At 43.5% G+C, this 17195-nt stretch overlaps 1 protein-coding gene across 2 annotated transcripts; it reads right to left on the bottom strand.

The window, feature by feature from the left end:
• Nucleotides 1–4233: 4233 nt before the first annotated feature.
• Hhex (hematopoietically expressed homeobox) lies at nt 4234–10440 on the bottom strand. 2 transcript variants are annotated; one of them, XM_047553126.1, is made up of 4 exons: nt 9994–10437; nt 7763–7941; nt 7473–7523; nt 4234–5312 (listed from the first exon to the last, which is right to left on the bottom strand). In XM_047553126.1, exons 1-4 carry the CDS (start codon nt 10358–10360, stop codon nt 5091–5093), a joined length of 819 nt encoding a protein of 272 aa, XP_047409082.1. In that variant the 5' UTR covers nt 10361–10437; the 3' UTR covers nt 4234–5090. The 2 variants fall into 2 exon arrangements, with proteins under 2 accessions (XP_047409082.1, XP_047409084.1); XM_047553128.1 differs by lacking the exon at nt 7473–7523 and having other exon boundaries at nt 9994–10440.
• Nucleotides 10441–17195: the final 6755 nt, after the last annotated feature.

Below are 17195 nucleotides of genomic sequence, written 5' to 3'. Positions count from 1 at the left end.
CATGCCTGTAATCCCAGGGGCTTGGGAAGCTGAGGCAGGACGACCACAAGTTCAGAGCCAGCCTCAGCAACTTAATGAGACTGTCTCAAAATAAAAAATAAAAAAGGTTGGGGATGTGGCTCAGTGGCTTGATTGAACACTTGAGTTCAATTCCTGGTACATAAAACTCAACTCTCTTTTTATATCTAGAGTAAGACCTGACTTGATACCTCTTCAAGAGAGCAACACATCAAGTGAGCTACAATCCCAGCACCCATTTTCTATTCTTAGTGAGGAAATAAACTGAATGAGGAAAAGGAATCATAAGAGGGAGGGGGAATACAGAAAAAATGGAATGAATAAAAAGAAAAGTAGAGAGAAAAGATGGAATGGCATAGTTCAATTATAAAAGAAAAATAAAAATAAGGTGAGACAAACTCAATAGGCATCTCTCTTCCTACAAGTATTTATGAACATGGGGAGGGAACCCTTTACCATGAACTCTTTTCTATGTTCATCTGAGATGTGTCTTCAGAGAGTAATGAGATTTGAGAGGCAGGGGATGGGTCTGCTAAATTCCAGAGACTGACCTCCAACTCAAGATCTTGTCTCAACCTCCTGAGTAGTTGTCATTACAGTAGGCACTACCGTATCCAACTTGAGATTTTTTTAATATTTAAGATTTTTCAATAATATCAACCTCCCCTTTCAAACAAAAAAGTATTCTAATAAATTGTTAGAAAATATGCATTTAACAACAAAATTAAATGGGAAGCAGCCCCGTTGGCTTTCATGTGGAAACCGCCTGAAGTTGGCAATGACTTATCTTTTTTTCTTTCATTGTCATCTTCTTTTTTAAACCGCTACACAGGAAAGTGTTCGTTCGCCTCGAAAACCTCACCGGCAACCGCCTGCCGGATGCTCCAAAGTCAAGATCCTCCTCAGACAGGAAATGCCTTTGCCAGCTCCAAGGTCTCCTTCCCTCTCTATTGTCTGCACAGATCTGTGTACATCCGACTTCTGAAGAGGTTTCCCGCCTGCAACTGTGAATCAAAGAGCTGTCTCAAAAGAAGGGAATCACTGCGGCTTTCTAGCTTTTCTGGCTAACACTTGGCGCCCGCTGGGTGCCAGGTATTGATGCCTACTCTCAGGAACTGAGGGTTGGACGCTGAGAATTGTTTCCCAAGGGCGCCCCACCCCAACTCCACATCTCTCACCTCCGCCCCACCCACACCAGCAAGAGCTTGCGGGGGACCCCATCTGCTTTTCTTCCATCGCAGCTCTTATCCAGGACAAAATCTGTAGAGAGGGATTTCCCACAGCCACATCTACTGGTGTTCTGAGATCTTGGAGCTCAGACACTTCGGTAAGTAGGAGGACTCTGCAGAGTGCTTCTCATTTGAATTTAACACCAAAAAATGTATCAAGGGACAAAATTAGATCAAATACTTTCAGAGTGCAGCTGGGATTTCATAAAACCCAATGGGATAAGAGGTAAAATGTTAGTACAATATGTGATTATTTTGACCACAAGATACCAAACTTTTAACTATTTTCAAGCATCTGGGTGATTATTTACTTTTCTACATTCTGTCCCATGTTATCCAAAGTCACATAAATATCTCTTCAATCACAGATTTAAAGAATCATTAATTATTAGATTTTAAAGAGAAATCAAAAGACTGAACTGTTGAGTTCATGTTTTCTTCTACAAGGAAGTACAACTAGAATGGGGATTTTGGTTCTACCCCCTTCAACATGCATTTCTCCCAAAGTCCAAATATTCATGCTTTCTTGAATCCCTGTCCTGTCCTCACCAAGATGAACATTCACAGTAATCAAACCACAAGCAAAAAGCTTGTCAGAAATGTTGAAAGAGAATAGGTACTTTCACTATCAGAGATGGTTTCCTCTTTTCCCACAAGATGTCTTATCAGTTTTCACCCTGAGAAAACCATAAAGAGCAAGAAAAAGAAACCTTATGCAAGAGTTCTCTAAATAAAATACTACACAACAGACTAGTCATCCCTAAAAGTGATGTTGTTTAAAGAGTCAAAGTACATCATCCAACAAAATCAATATCCTATTAAGTTAGAAAGGTTTCTGAATATCAAAGAGCAACGAACTGAATAACTGAAAGTATGAGTACATGACCCAGGGGATTAATCACACACTGTCATGGTGAAATTGGGGCAATTCTTCCAATCATTAACGTTTTGCTTACAAAAATGTGCTTTTCTATTTGTCTTTCTGCTAAATGATAACCGTTTTCAAGTTGAATCTCCTGATAAAAAGAGTTAAAAACAAGACAGGAGTTGTGCTGTAAAGGTCAAACATGCTGCTTCAACATGAAATAGCCAAAAGACAAACAAATGAAAAATGCCCGGATTGTAGGAAGAATTTGTAAATATTCATTGGCAGTCTGCAATGGGGCACTATAGAAGAGTTAGAGTCAACCTGTGTCCTTGGGAATACTGTACCTCCTCCACTTAACATGCCCTTGATTCTTAAGGACGTGTTTAGATTCAGAACATGAGCTACTTGAAGGGAGCTGGGGTTAGCTTTAAAACTGGTTTCAGGGAAGTGTCTACTTTAAAACCAGAATTCTCAAGTTTTCTGGTGTCAATCAATACATAAGCTGGTATTTCTCTACTTAATAGTTATGATACAGTTACTCCTAAGAATAAACATTAACTAGAGGTTATCTCTGGAAGTGAAACACACAAATTGCAGCATTACTTTAACTCAATATTGAATCCACAAGTCTCCCATTCTCCAAAAATCTGATAGACAGTTCCATTTTCAGATAAGACTGATTACGACCTTTGAAACCTTAATGTAACCCATTAGGCAGGGTCTGGAGCTTGGAGCTTAGAGCCTGGGAAGGAACAGTCTCCCACTGGATAGTTACTTTGGGCTACAAATGAGGAGTAGGGGAAACAATAAAAAGCATGAACTGAATTGGGAATTGGGAAGCTGGAAAGGGTTGTATAAATCAACTAGACAACCTTTGTTTTACAGATGAGAGAACTCAGGCCAAAGACTAAAACTCCAACTCAGCTTTTCAAACATCCAGGCCTATCCACACCTCTCCATTTAAGGACCCGTACTCATTTTCTCCAAAATTTAGTTCACCTGCAATTCCAGGGGTCTTCTGGAATCTAAGGATGTGAAAAGCACTAAGAACATTGACTTTTTCAGTCTTCACCTGAGTGTCCATGTCTGGAGAGCCACAGCCCTGTCAGCCAGCCCAGGGATAGGGTCATTCTGTCACAGGCCCTCACCGTAACAACTAGAGGGCTCCATGGAGGCCAACGATAGAGGCAAAGGTTTCTGGGCTTCTCCCCTTAGAGGTCTCTCATGGTTTTCCTGGAATGTCAGAGACCCAATGGCTCAGCTAAGCAGGTAGCCTGATGTAGGCTAGCAACCAGGACTGTCAGAAGCCTCAATCCACAGCCACCTTCGCCTCAGTACTTTCATTCTCCCCCATCCCACAATAATCCATGCTGAAGCCTGCACCCTCCTTTACTCAGCCATCAAGCCTCACTCCCTCTGTTCTCTCTCCCTGTCGGACCCTCATTCCCAAGCTGGAGTAACTTTGAGGGGCTGGGAGTGAAGGAGAAGTACTGGTCTCACCGCTTCATGGTAGGAGTAGAGTAGTGGTTTTCAGTGTGCGCTCCGGATCAGTGGCTTCGGCATTACCTGAGCATTTGTAGAAATGCAATTTCCCGCTCCCTTCCTAGACCTGCCAAACTAGGGACGGGGCCCAGAGTGCGTGACAACCGCCGCCATAATGCTAACTACCAGCTGCCCCTCCGGCCGGGGTCTCCCAGCCCCCGACCTCGCCACGCAGAGCCAGCCCCGGAGCCTGCGCCGCTCGGGGATGACGCAGTGTTGACTCACACCGGTCAAGGACAGCGGCCGGGGCCAGCTCGGCAGCCGAGGCTAATCGATGGGCGCAGGCGGCCCAGCGCTCCACAGCGAGCCACCTGGGTCCGGGCTCCTCCCGCCACCCGCGGCGTCCGGATCAGAGAAAATGAGCCGCCCCCTCGACACACAAGCCCCGACCCATCCCCGGCAAACACCCTTGGAAAGGCCCAAACTCACGTTCCAGGCGACCCCCGCTGGTCCACTCCCCAAAACGCCAGGAGCAGGACCCCAGCAAGTTCAGTGCCCAGCACCACCCCAGGCACCCTTGGCGCTTTAAGAGAAAGTGTGAGTTTGGGTTTTTTTAAACCAAAGGAGGAGACGTCCGACAGTCAGTCGTCCCATGGACGGGTTTATTTTATAAACAAGTAACATTAAAAAACAAAACACCATTTTGGTCATTTTTTTTACAGTGACAATTCTATATACACATTTTATAGACATTGTTTGATATAAAACACAATATCTACAATCTACTTACATTTACTTAAACTTCGAGTTCTAGTTCATCTGTGATTAATTTTAGTTACCAAAGAGTCAGTTTCTCTGCCTCTGGACTGTACTATCCCCTTAACACCTTTGTCAAACAGGTACTAAATGACAACGCAAAACAACCAGTTAGGTGTCTTATCAACACTTGCTTTTGAAACAAAAGGAACACACATCCCAAGACAAGAGATGGCTTTGGATTTAAGGCAGCAGTGTAAGAAGGTCATAGAAAAGTAAAGACTGTCTCCTTTTATAGTATTCCAAGGCTGCCTGAAAGGTGGGCCCCCTTTCCAAAGAGTACCTATGAATTTGGGGTATTTCTTTGCTTTCTCATCAAGTAGGATGTAGACACAGATTATAGAAAAGTCATTCAAGAAAAGCCTATTAAAACCTTTAAAATTATAACTTAAAAATTTAACAGAAGTTCAAAATTTCTTTTTATAAATAGAAATATCAATTTGCTTTTTTAAAAAGGGGGTGAATTTAGTCACTTTATCAAAACAACCTAAAATCAGTACATACAACATTTGTTAAGTCAAAATAAAGGTTTCCATGTAGGTTTGTTAATTAGCCAGTGCACCAAATATTTTAGGTTTCCAGAACACCAGAAAATTGATTTCCCTTTTTCAGAGAGCTTCCCACTTCTGTGTTTTCTGTAGCATTCAATTTTCGGAACATGCTAATGTCAGTAATCATCATCCAGCATTAAAATAGCCTTTATCTCCCTCGATGTCTACTTCCTGGTCAGAATCCTCAGAAATCTCTGAGTCAAGGTCTTCCTGGGAGGCAGGGGAGGGTGAGCATTGAGAACTATCCAAAGAAGCACCTTTACTCTGTTCACTGGACAAGTCTTGCCTCTGCTCACAGGAATTGTCCAAATTTTCCAGTTCGTCCTTTTTATTGCTTTGAGGATTCTCCTAAATGAAGGGAATGAAAATGGACATTGGTAGGGTCTTAAAATATGGAGAAGAGCCATAAATCAAAATGTCTTTTCATCCAGCATCATCCCTTCAATATTTTATTTATCATATGTTTTCAGCTATAATCTTTTTGCTCAAAAAATACATACTTGTGATACCTTCTCCATTTGAAAGAAGAGTTTGTCACATCATAGAAAGATACAGTCTTATAAGTTAGGTTGCCAGTCACAAGTATTAGGTATTACAGCAATGAAACACTTAAAACCAGCCCTAACCCACAGTCTCAAGATTCTTAAAAGTTTAGGGGGAAAAACTCAGATCACTACATTATCTTCATTCTTTACATACTTCAAGCTTGGGGCTAGGGTTATAGCTCAGTGGCAGAATGCTTGGCTAGCACACGTAAAGCCCTGGGTTTGATCCTCAGCATCCCATTTAAAAAATAAATAAAATACAGGTATTATGTCCATCTACAACTTAAAAAAAAAGATTTAAATACTTGAAGCTTGTCAATTAACAGGTTCTCTAGACATTTTAATAAGAATGTTTAAAAGTTGGTAGCATAGCATGTGCAAAGTCCTGGGTTCTATCACCAATGTGTGCACATGCACACACACACACACACAAAGTGAAGTAGTTAATGCCGAATTTTTAAAAATCAAATTATTAGACTGAATTCCTCTTCAATCATTTTCTGGAGTAAATTCATGAACATCTACACACACAAATATATAACAAGCTACAAAATCATGGATGGCAAAGAAAAAACGCAGAACTTGAAGAATGCTGCCAACTAAGAAGGGAAACAATTAACTACAATTTGCTTAAAAGCTGAGACAAATTTCTGAAAAATCTTCCCATATTACATAGAAACTAAAAGTCTCTGGCAAGCTGAATGTAGTGGTGTGTGCCTATAATCCCAGTGGTAAGTTCAAAGCCAACCTCAGCAACTTAGTGAGGCCCTATTTCAAAATAAAAAATAAAAAGGGCTCAGGATGTGGCTCAGCAGTAGAGCACTTGTGTGTTCAATCCCCAATAATGAAAAGAAAGAGCACCCCTAGGTAAAGTAGAGCCAAGTATTTGAACAAAAACTAAATAAATCAGTGAATTTTAAATTCTGAGCTTGTCCAAAATGGATATAAATACTAGACAGGAACATTATAATATACTAAGATTTTTTGAAAAGAAGGCCATAAAGTAATATATTCACCAAATCTGCAATTATATAACAAGGAAATCTGTGAATATTTTAAATCATGTTAGAATAATGAAATTATGGGAATTTCATTCTCTGTTTTAAAACAGTCTTTGGGACAGTATCTTGTTTTAATAAAAAAGTAATGATTAATAAGTTTAAAAATACACATTAAATTTTCCCACTCACATTGTTCCAATATAATGTATTTATTATTTAAAACCATATATACATTGGCAAATAAATTCATCAACTGTCAGACAACTTTGAAACACATAAGGAATAGGACATCAAAAAAAATCTTTAGCTTTAAGTCAATAGAGCTTCTTTTAAAACGTAATTAGCCTTTACTTTTTATCACATATTGCATAACAAGGTCATTGGAAGACAGACTGTTAGAAAGTTTATGCCACTTTCCAACAGACTGGATGTTTCTTACATGTTTATATTCATTTTAAGAGCTAGCATTAGAGGAAAAATAATTTTTAAACTCTTTGATATTTAATTATTCTAAAAAACAGTGCAAACAAGACTTAAAAGTGTTTGTGCCCTTATATTTACCCTTGAGTTCTGCCTGGTTTTATTATGGCTGTGTAAATAAAAGAAACAATTTTCTCCCAAAGATAACTGCTTAAAGTCATTTACTGTCAATTACTTTATCTTTCCTGCGTTAATTAGGTAAACAACATATGGGGGTTTATAAAACAATTAGCCGGGAGTTTTACTAGCCAGTGTGTGAAAACCTAAGCATAATTGATATAGGACCTGCATTAGGTGCTTTTAGCATTATTGCCACCTGAGCAACTCATCCTGATTTTCAGCGGGACTATTTGTCTTTTTAATCAAGGTGAAGAGGTTAAATAGTCTCTCAAATGACTTTTGCATACAACCCATAACAGGCCTCGCATTGAGATAACATGATACAAATATTTATTTCCATAGAAACGGAATCATGTCGATACCTGCTTTAGTCTTCTCCATTTAGCTCTTCGATTCTGAAACCAGGTTTTGACCTACAGGAAAGAGAGAGAGAAAAAAAAGAAAGAAAGAAAGAGGGAAAAAAATACTTGCGAAGAGCCCAGAATCCCCGAGGGACCCACGGAGAACAAGGGCACTGGGTGCAGACGGGCATCTCCAGGGGTTGAACCGCGTCAGAACGTGCACTGTGGCTTCAACCTGTCCACTGCTCTCTTCGGTCTTGATGACCCCAGCCCCAGAAGCCTGTCCCCGGAGGAGGTGCAAGTAAGCTTACCTGTCTCTCGCTGAGCTGCAGCATCTTGGCCAGACGCTTCCGCTCCGGCGGGGAGAGGTATTTCTGGGTCTCGAACTTCTTCTCCAGCTCGATGGTCTGGTCGTTGGAGAACCTCACCTGGCCGCCTTTCCTTTTGTGCAGAGGCCTCTGTAAGAAGGGACTCCAGAGCAAGGGCTTGCCTGCGAGCAAGAAGAGCGGCAGTTAGCGAAGGCCCTGGAGCGGCCTAACCAGACCCCGGACCTGCCTGGCCCAAGGAGTGACAAGGTGAGGGAGGGGAAGCAGGAGGCCACCCAACGAGACGCGTGTAACGAGAGCCCAACACGCTCCCACTAACCTCCCCCGACACACAGATACACAGAGCTACAGATGACACATACGCAACCATAACTCCCATATCTAAGATACAAACACAAATACGTTTAATCCCCAAAAGAATGCCCGGTACATGCTGCGCTTAGAACACCATGAGGCTCTTTCACCTGTCGCTCTTGGGTTTATGCACAATTTTTATATTTCTAAGTCCTCTCCCATAGTGAACCGCACTTTCCAAATACCCGAATATGTGCGTTTTGGGAAGGAGCGGGGTTTGTGACACCCATTCAAGGCCTGGCTGCGCGGCGAACGGCTCAGGCCCAGGCCCGCGCCCGGGTTAGACCACGCGTGGATCCTCCAATCCTGGCCCGAGGGCGCCGTGGCCTCCTCTGATTTCACACCCGACCCGCGGGGGCGGCCAGTTAGAGCCACCCCGTGGACTATGGCAACATTTCCGTCAATGTGTTTCCTGTTGGTCTATCTCGAAAAACCCTTTGCTTCCTCCTGCGCGGTCCCAGCAGTAACCCAAGGAAACCCAGGGCGCGCTCTGTGAAAACGTTCGCCCCCAGACCGCCCCTTCTTAGGGTCTCCCTCTGGACCCAACAGGGGAACACAGTCACGCCGGGGCCCATCGTATCAAATCCGGGAGGCTGGAATTTTGAAAACAAAAATATAATAGCCTTAAAAAAAAAAAAAAAAAACTGTAACACACAAATATCCCAAAATTCTAACGGTGAGAAGGAAAGGTGGAGGACTGAACTAGAGGCCGCGCCATAAAAATACTGACATTAAAATGTTAATTGTATCTAGGGTCCCTATTGAAGCTGCCAATAACAGTTGATTTAAAACCCTGCTGGCCCCAGGAGAGGCGCCCGGTTTCCTTATTTACCCTAGGGCTTTAGACCCCAGAGGCGCCAAGGGCCACCGGAACCCAGTCACTTATTTCTTAGGCCACGCACTGAGGGGACAAGCCCCACAAATTCTATGTGCCCAGAGTGTCCACGTTGCCCTTCCTAACTGGTGCGTGGGGTCTGCACCTTCCTACTCCAAAGTGTTGCCTGTCAGTCCGTCCGTCGGTGTGTCTGCAGGCCTGCGCCCAAACGCTTTGAAAGCTGGCATTGTTTTTTCGAGATTTTGCTTGCGTCAGGCTTCAGACTGGTGCAAAACAGCCTCGGGGAAAAAAAATAGGAAGCAACTGGTTATTTTAGCTGCCATAAAGTCACATCCCACACAGAGGAAATGAACAATATCAGAAAAACGGATCCCGGCTATCAGAAGTCGAGTGTTTCCTGAATTTGTCTGTATTGAGGATGTCGATAAAATAATCAGCAGCGTGCACTACTCCGGGGGAAGGGTCTGCTTCATGCAGCCAGGAAAACACTTAACAGCTTCTGAAACCAGATTTACTCCTATCGAGAACTCAAGATTTCCTGTATGAACGGAAAGGGTCAGGCTCTTTCACTGCACAAGCTTGTTGAACCAAGTCCAGCCCCGTAACCACCCGGGCCCAGCAGTTATCCCTGTCCCGCAGAGGCCGGCCCAGGGCGCCTCAACACCCTCTTCCCCGTCCCCTTCGTTAAGAGGCACCACCCCGGACGACACGCACGGCCCAGGGCTATCCACCTCCGCTAGCCCCGGCGGCAGCGACCGAAGTCTCAGCCAGGCCCGAGTGCCCCGACGCCTGCAAGGTGCAGGAAAACCAATCTGAGTCACTGTGCGGTCAGCCCCGGCTGCGCGCCGCCGGAGCCCGCGCCTCCTGTCCCTGCGCGCGCCCGAGAGCCGCTTTTCAATCGCTTTTGCCACAACTTTCTATTGCCTCTCCCCTCCGCCCCCGCCGACTCCCGGGCGCTGCCACCTGCCGGGTGGCGCCTTCCTAGCCGTCGCCCGGGTTTGGCCCCACTGTGACCTGGTCGCCTTACCCAGGGGGTCGTGGCGGAGCAAGGCGTGCGTGTAGTCGTTCACCGTCCGCGAAAAGGGGTACAGAGGACCTCCGAAGCCACCGGGGCCGTAGGCGGCGGCCAGCGCAGCTGCCGGGTGGTGCGAGAAGGCGGGATGGATCGGCGTGGGCTCGTACACCGGGGTCCGGTAGGAGGACACGAGGCTGGTGAAGGAGGAGTTGGGGGACGGCAGCGTGGGGGTGGGCGTGGGAGCTGCGGGCCCACGGCCCAGAATGTCCTCGATGTAGAACGGCGTCGGGTGCGCCGGCTGCAGCAGCGGCGTGGGCGCGTACAGCGGCACCCCCACGGCGCCCGCCCCGGCCGGCGGCCCCGGGTGAGGGTACTGCATGGCTCTGCTGCGCTCCGGCCCCTCGGAGAGCTACCCGCCCGCACCGCGGCGCTACATTTATCCGCGCTGCGAACTCCCGGCGATAGGCTCCGCAGGCCACGGGGTGGGGCCCGCTAACTGGCCCCTTCCTGCCGCCGGGCCCTGCGGCCAATGGCGCGGGGACCTAGAAGCCGCCTCCCGCCCCCACCCCGGCCCGCCCCCGCCCGCTGAGCTCCCCGCCTCCGGGACGCGAGTGTTCCCTGGCTTCTGGACCCCAGGCCCAGGTGACCCGCTGCCGCCGTAGCCACTCGGGTTTCCGACACACAGGCGGGGGACCTCCTCCAGGAAAGCCCGGGCCGTGTGAGTGCGTCGGAGAGGCGGGAGGGAAGAAGCTGTCAAGAGCCGGGACCCAAGCAGCTGTAGCCCCAGCCAGGAGGCACCTCTAACGAAACTCAGGAGCACTGTCCAGGCCTGGCCTCAGGGTGGCAGGAGATGGGCCCAGGCGAGGGGCAGTGGGACTCGAAGGACGAGGAGAATGCTAACAGAGCCGTCCCCTCACCGGCCTGAAAGAACCATCCCTGGTCGGCGCACTCCCTGGAATAACGGTAGTACTGGCTATTGCCTTGGGCTCACAGCTAGATTGTGCCAGCAGTTTCTAGCGCTGCCCCAAGGAGAAAAGAGCTGCGGCCCTTGACCTGAGCAAACGACTAAACTTGAGGTGTTCCGCGCTTTAGGCCGCTGCAGCTCGTTTCATTTGGAGACCCCTGAACGCAGACACTTCCCTGGGATGCTGGCAGAAGCTGCTCTGGACAGGACTCAAGAGGAAGCCGGGGTCCTGAGGTGCCCGGAGGAGGCTATGCAATCTCCTTCGATCCAGGGGGGCTGCCCCATGTCCTCTGTCCCGGTGCTCTGGCCGTCGCGACTGCGCGCAGCCTTGCTCCTCTTTTTTGCACGTGTTTTTTATTGGAGCCGTGGCTCTGGCCCGCGTGGCCGCGGCCCAGTGCGCCTCTACTCGCCTCCGGGGCAAAGGGGAATTTTCTTGATTGACGCCCTCCTGCGGTGGTCACACCTCGCGGTGAGCTGTTTCTGCTAAGGTTCTCCATTAGTCGCGTAAATAGAAAGATTTCTCAGCTTTTTCTGTGTGTTTGTGTGTGGGCAAGTTAATTTACATCTTTGAATTATTATTTCTTCAACTGCAGTGGGTCCGAAGTAGGAAGAGTTGACTGGGAGCTGGACATCCTGGATTCGAGTTTCACTTCGTACATTTTTTTGAGCAACTATTGTGTGCCAGCACTGAAAAAGACAGATCTAGTCCCTGTCTTCACGGAGACAGAAAACCAATTTAACACAAACATATATGTGCTAGAAAGGAGACGTGCACAATGATCTGAAATCTTATAACAAGGGAACATCATCTAATTGTGGGGACAGGGAGGAGGGAGGAGCATCCTTAATGCTTAAATCCTTAAAAAGGAAAGACTTCCCCACAGAAGTGATGTTTGAAAGATGAGTAGGTGTCAACAAGCCTAAAGCGAAAGGACCAACATCCAAGTCCAGAGAATTGCTTGTGAGCGTTGTCAGTTCCAGCAGTTTTGGTAAACTCACCACCCTGGACTTTTCTCATCTGAAACATTTGACCTAAAGTTTCCTAATTGTTTGGGGATGGGGTCATAGGCATCTTTCAGAATCTAATGACAATGAAGAGCTACAGGCACAGACAAACTCAGCAAGTGTATATGCTATCATTTAGTTAAAATATTGGGGACTAGTAAGACTATATCTGTGTATTTGATTTATCACATAAACTATCTCTGGACGAATAACAGAAAATTAATAGCTCTGGCTGGACATGAAGAGAGGGATGAGATTGGAGGGAGAACGTATACCATTTGAATATTTGGAGAATCAAACCATTCATGGAATAAGTCCTGGAAGAAGTGACTGATTCTAGGATTCTAGGTCTAGGATAGGAAAGATACAAGAACTCATAGATATCCTGTGTCAGAAACCATGGAAAGAAAACAGGCTGCCTTGAAGGAACTCCTGCTGGCCGAACTTGGGTTTCAAAAATACATTATAGAATATTACACTTTGATTATAACAATTCACGAATCCATAGTGAAACCTAAAGTGAGGGAGAGAATGGAATGACGAATGGGAAAACTGCAAGAAGCACATCTAACAAATGTAGAAAATTTGATAAAAATCAGAAAATATAATAATTCATTTAAGAAAAAAAAAATCATTGAACATCTCAACCTATGGGTACAACGTTTAAGATGAGAATTTGCACAAGGTCTCATGGTATCACGCCAATTGATTGGATCCTGGGTTTTTAAAAACCCACAGGAAATTTAATACGAATTACATGTTAGATGACAGTATTAATATTCTCTTAGATGTGTGAGTTATATTAGAAAATGTCCTTATTCTTGGAAGATGCAAACTAAAGTATTTAAGGCTGATAGGTCATAATATCTTCAATTTACTTTCAAATATTTTAACATATAACACGTGCGCACATTGTATATACACATAGGTATATCATCTGTGTAAGTATACATAGATATAAACATGAAGAGGGAGGTAAACCAAATAGAGAAAATTATTAATTGGTGGATCGAAGTGAAAAGAATATGGATGGTTGTTGTATTATAGTTTCAGCTTTCCTGTTTTCAATATAAAAACTGGGAAAAATGAGTATGATTTTTGTCTTTAAAAATGAAAACATATTTTAAAGGTAAATTTTTTGAATTATTTATTAAGTCTGTATACAATTTCTGGTAGTGCCTTTCCTCTGGAAACCATCAGTGAGGGGAGTGGGTTAGAGAATCATCGTCTCTCTGCAGATCAGTTTTGCCAGCGTAATTCTCATCACATGGCCTGATGGAAAATTGGGTTTTCTGTCTTCCAGGGACAGACACAGACTCTGGGGACCAAGAAAGGACAGTACTATCTGATGTTCAGATGTGCCTTCAAAAGTTTCGTTTGAGTTTTCAAAGAGTGAGACCTCAGTGAACTAAGCAGATAACTATTGTTTTTCTCACAAAAGGTTTCCCCTCCTTATGTTTTTCCTGCCCCTGTTACCTAGCAAGTAACTGGAATGATTCCTCTAATGCATTGAATGCCTTTGCAGAATCACTAGTGAGTTTTCATTTTCCATCTTCAGAAATAGTATGAGTTGGTTGGTCTGTGAATGTAGCTCAGTGGCAGAGCAGTTGCCTACCATGCGTGAAGCCCTGAGTTCAATCCCTAGTACCTCCAAAAAATACAGTATGCATTTATAGTACTGTTTTATTCTGTGCTTGATGCAGCCATCAGGCAAAAAGATCTAAATCTCTAAACTTTCAAAAATGAATTTTAAACATGTTAGGGAAATAATCACTAATGTAGAATTATTAAATAATCACTAATAAAAGAAGCACCATTACTTTCTTTGATGTAGCCATAGACCTTGGGAAATGAATGGAGATCTTAAAGTCACTGGTATAACATTCCAACTCAGCTACATAATCCTCACCAGCAAATTGAAGCACTTAATTCTTTTAAACTATATAACACTACCTTTTCTAAATCCAATCGTCAGATCCATGTTCACTTTGCCGTTGTTTAAAAAAAAATTACAACCACATTTGTGAATGTCACATTTATTGAACTACATAATTTTTAATATCACTTGTGTAGGTTTTATAGTTTGTTTTATTGTTTTAAAAGTCATTTGGGGCTCTAAAAGAACTAGATTTTTCCAAAGTTGTCCTTATGATTTTTTTCACACAGTCAGAACTAATAAAACAAAACTGTTGTAGCTCTTTAATTCAAAATCTCTTGGAGTTTCAATATTTTTTCTCTGCTGGATACTAAAACCAATAAAGCTACATGAGATTTTAATTATATACTGAATTAAACAAGACTCCAAAAATTTGGCACCATTTATTCTAGTCATTGCTATTGTGCAAGGAACCAAATTTTGTAAGAAGAAAAGGTAGTGCTCACCTTTAATTTATCAAGTAGGAATTTAGGTAAGCGTTTTGCAACTTATTTTCCATAATTAAATATATGTGGAGGTAAAATGTCGAATTAGCTATAGCTTGAAAGTATCAATATATTTTGTTATGGCAACTTAATTCTATTTGGTAATAGAAGTTTTATTGCTTCAAGTGTTGGAATGGCAGTAATTTATTAAATCATTTTATTATATATTATTTAATATTTGAGCAAATCTAATCAGCGTTTTAGTGTTTTTCTAACTTATAAAATGCTGAAATGTCCATGTCATGAATGGGATCAGAGAGCCCTGAAGTACACAGAAAGCAGTCACCATATCTCCCATGTTCTCTTTGCGTATTTTACATAACTGCAGTGTGCTTTACATAGCACTGTGATGTGGGTGAATTTTACTAACCAAGGAGCTTTAAGTAGAGCTCATGTTATTTATTTGTTCAATTTAAAAAGTAATGAAGATCTAACTCAATAATATGGGCACACGATTTTTTAAATGGGCTCAAGATCTGAATAGGCAGTTCTCCAAAGAAGATATACAAATGTCCAATAAGCTACATGAAAAGATGTTCGACATCATTAGTCATCAGGGAAATGCAAATCAAAACCATGAGATACAACTTCACACACAGTTGGATAACCATAATAATTTTTAAAAAAACAAAAACAAATGTTGATGAGGATGTGGTGATTTGGAACCCTCATACTTTGCTGGTGACAATGTAAAATGAAGTGGCTGTTTTGGAAAACCGTCAGTTCCTGAAAACCGGTAGTTCCTAAAAAGGTTAAACAGAATAAATAGCACCAGTGGAATACCAGTTCCAATAGACTACTATAATTCCACTCCTAGAAATATACCCAAGAAATGAAAACATGCTCATACAAAAACTTGTTTACAATGTTCACAGCAGAATTACTCATAAAAGGCCAAAAGTGGAAACATAATAGCTACTATGGTTTGGGTATGAGGTGTCCCTCAAGTTCATGTTAAGCAGTACAGGGATGTTCAGAGGTGAAATGATTAGATTGTAAGAACGGTAACATCCTCCATGAATTACTCCCTTTAATGAATTAATAATTTGGATTACTGGGTGATATTTGTAGGCAGGTGGGGCATGACTAGGGAGGTAGGGAGGAAGTACATCATTGGGGAGATGAACTTGGGGAATATATCTTCTCCCTGGCTCTTGGCTAATCTCTCTCTCTCTCTCTCTCTCTCTCTCTTTCTCTCTCTCTCTCTCCTCTCTCTTCTTTCTCCCTCTCCCTCTCCCCCTCCCTGCCTTCCTAGCTGCCATAAGCTGAGAAGCTTTCCTCCACTATGCCCTTACATCATGATGTTCTGCCTCACTTGGGCCCAGAGCTATGAAGTCAGCCAACCATGAACTGAACCTCTAAAACCATGAGCCAAAATTGACTTTTCCTCCTCTAAGTTGTTCTCGTCAGATCTTTTGGTCATAGTGACACAATGCTGATTAAAACATCCTGATTTCAAAATTTTCATGGAGTCATTTGAGATCTCATGGGCACAAAATTCCCCCATCCTTAACTCTAAAAATTCTGTTCTGAGAAAAGGAAAAAGCAAAACTGTCACAATGCCAGGCCCATAGAGAAGTCACAAGGCCTATGTTCTTCAGAACTGCTGGTGTCAGAGAACTCAGTTCAGAGAGAATGGCGGGGAAAACATTGTGACCTTCTGAAGTGGGGGGAATCTATGAAAGATGGAAATGCAGTCCTAGAAAAATGGAGGCTTCTGGGTAAAGACACGGCGAGTTAACGTACAGGAATCCTCTCTGCTGTTCCACAAGGACTTCATCTCAGTTTAAGCATCAGCTGGCCTCTTGCCAGCTATGAAATGGGCCTAAAATACCGAATTGTTTAAGATCAGCTCCTCGAAGAAGGTTGGGACTATTAGGAGAGCTGGGGGATATCACACAAATTTGACCTACCTAGCGGAAATTACAGGTCTCCCAAGAATCTGGTAACATTGGTTGCTTAGAAGAAGGAAGCAGGATAGTATGGGGACTTAGGAAGGAAGCTGGATGGTATGGGGACTTAGGAGAGAATAAGGTAAAAAGTGGCTTTATCCAGCATCCCATTTTATACTTTCTGAATTTTGAAGCCTGTTTGTAAACTGTCTGACATGCAGGAAGGGAGTGAGGGCTCAATAGATACTTTTGGAAAAGTGAATGAGTGTAGTCTCCATCATTTTTACTTTGGTTTTTTGATTAATTTTTTTGTTTGCTTTCTCTGTTTGTTTGGTTTATGGGTTTGTTTTGTTGTTTGGTTTTGTTTTGTTTTGCAGTGCTGGTGCTTAAATCCAAGGACTCCCACATGCTAGGTGAGTGCTCTACTACTGAGCTACACCCCCAGGTCTGATGAGTTCCTTAACAATAGCATATGGATAGGTAATATTCTCTCTCCTCATTCTATTGTTGTGTGACTTAAATGAGTTGTTTCATGTAAGTCACTGGCATACAGTAACCACTCAACACCTGGTGGTCACTGTGATGATGGTGACACTGCTGCTGCTGTTGCCAACCGCTGCTACAATGATGGAGGAGAAATTATCTGAGGGGCTCTTTTGACTCAGGATAATACATCATTGATCTAGTTAAATATTGCTTGGAATTAGTGCACATCATCTGGATTTTGGAAATCTTTGACTAGAATAAAGTCAATTATAAATTCACCCAAAGTCTATCACACTAGATTTAAATCTCTAGTGGGGGCTATAAACGTTACTAAGACAAGACTCCTGCCCTGGAAGAGCTTCATTAGGCCAGGATTAATAAGTGAATGTCCTGAAAACAAACTCAAGGTTGTCTGATATTTTTGTTATTGTAATGAATTTAATTAT

The sequence above is a fragment of the Sciurus carolinensis genome, chromosome 5, assembly GCF_902686445.1.
Source record: "Sciurus carolinensis chromosome 5, mSciCar1.2, whole genome shotgun sequence".
Lineage (NCBI taxonomy): Eukaryota > Metazoa > Chordata > Mammalia > Rodentia > Sciuridae > Sciurus > Sciurus carolinensis.
The sequence above is the reverse complement of the archived record's forward strand: the minus strand, read 5'-3'. Positions and strand labels throughout refer to the sequence as shown.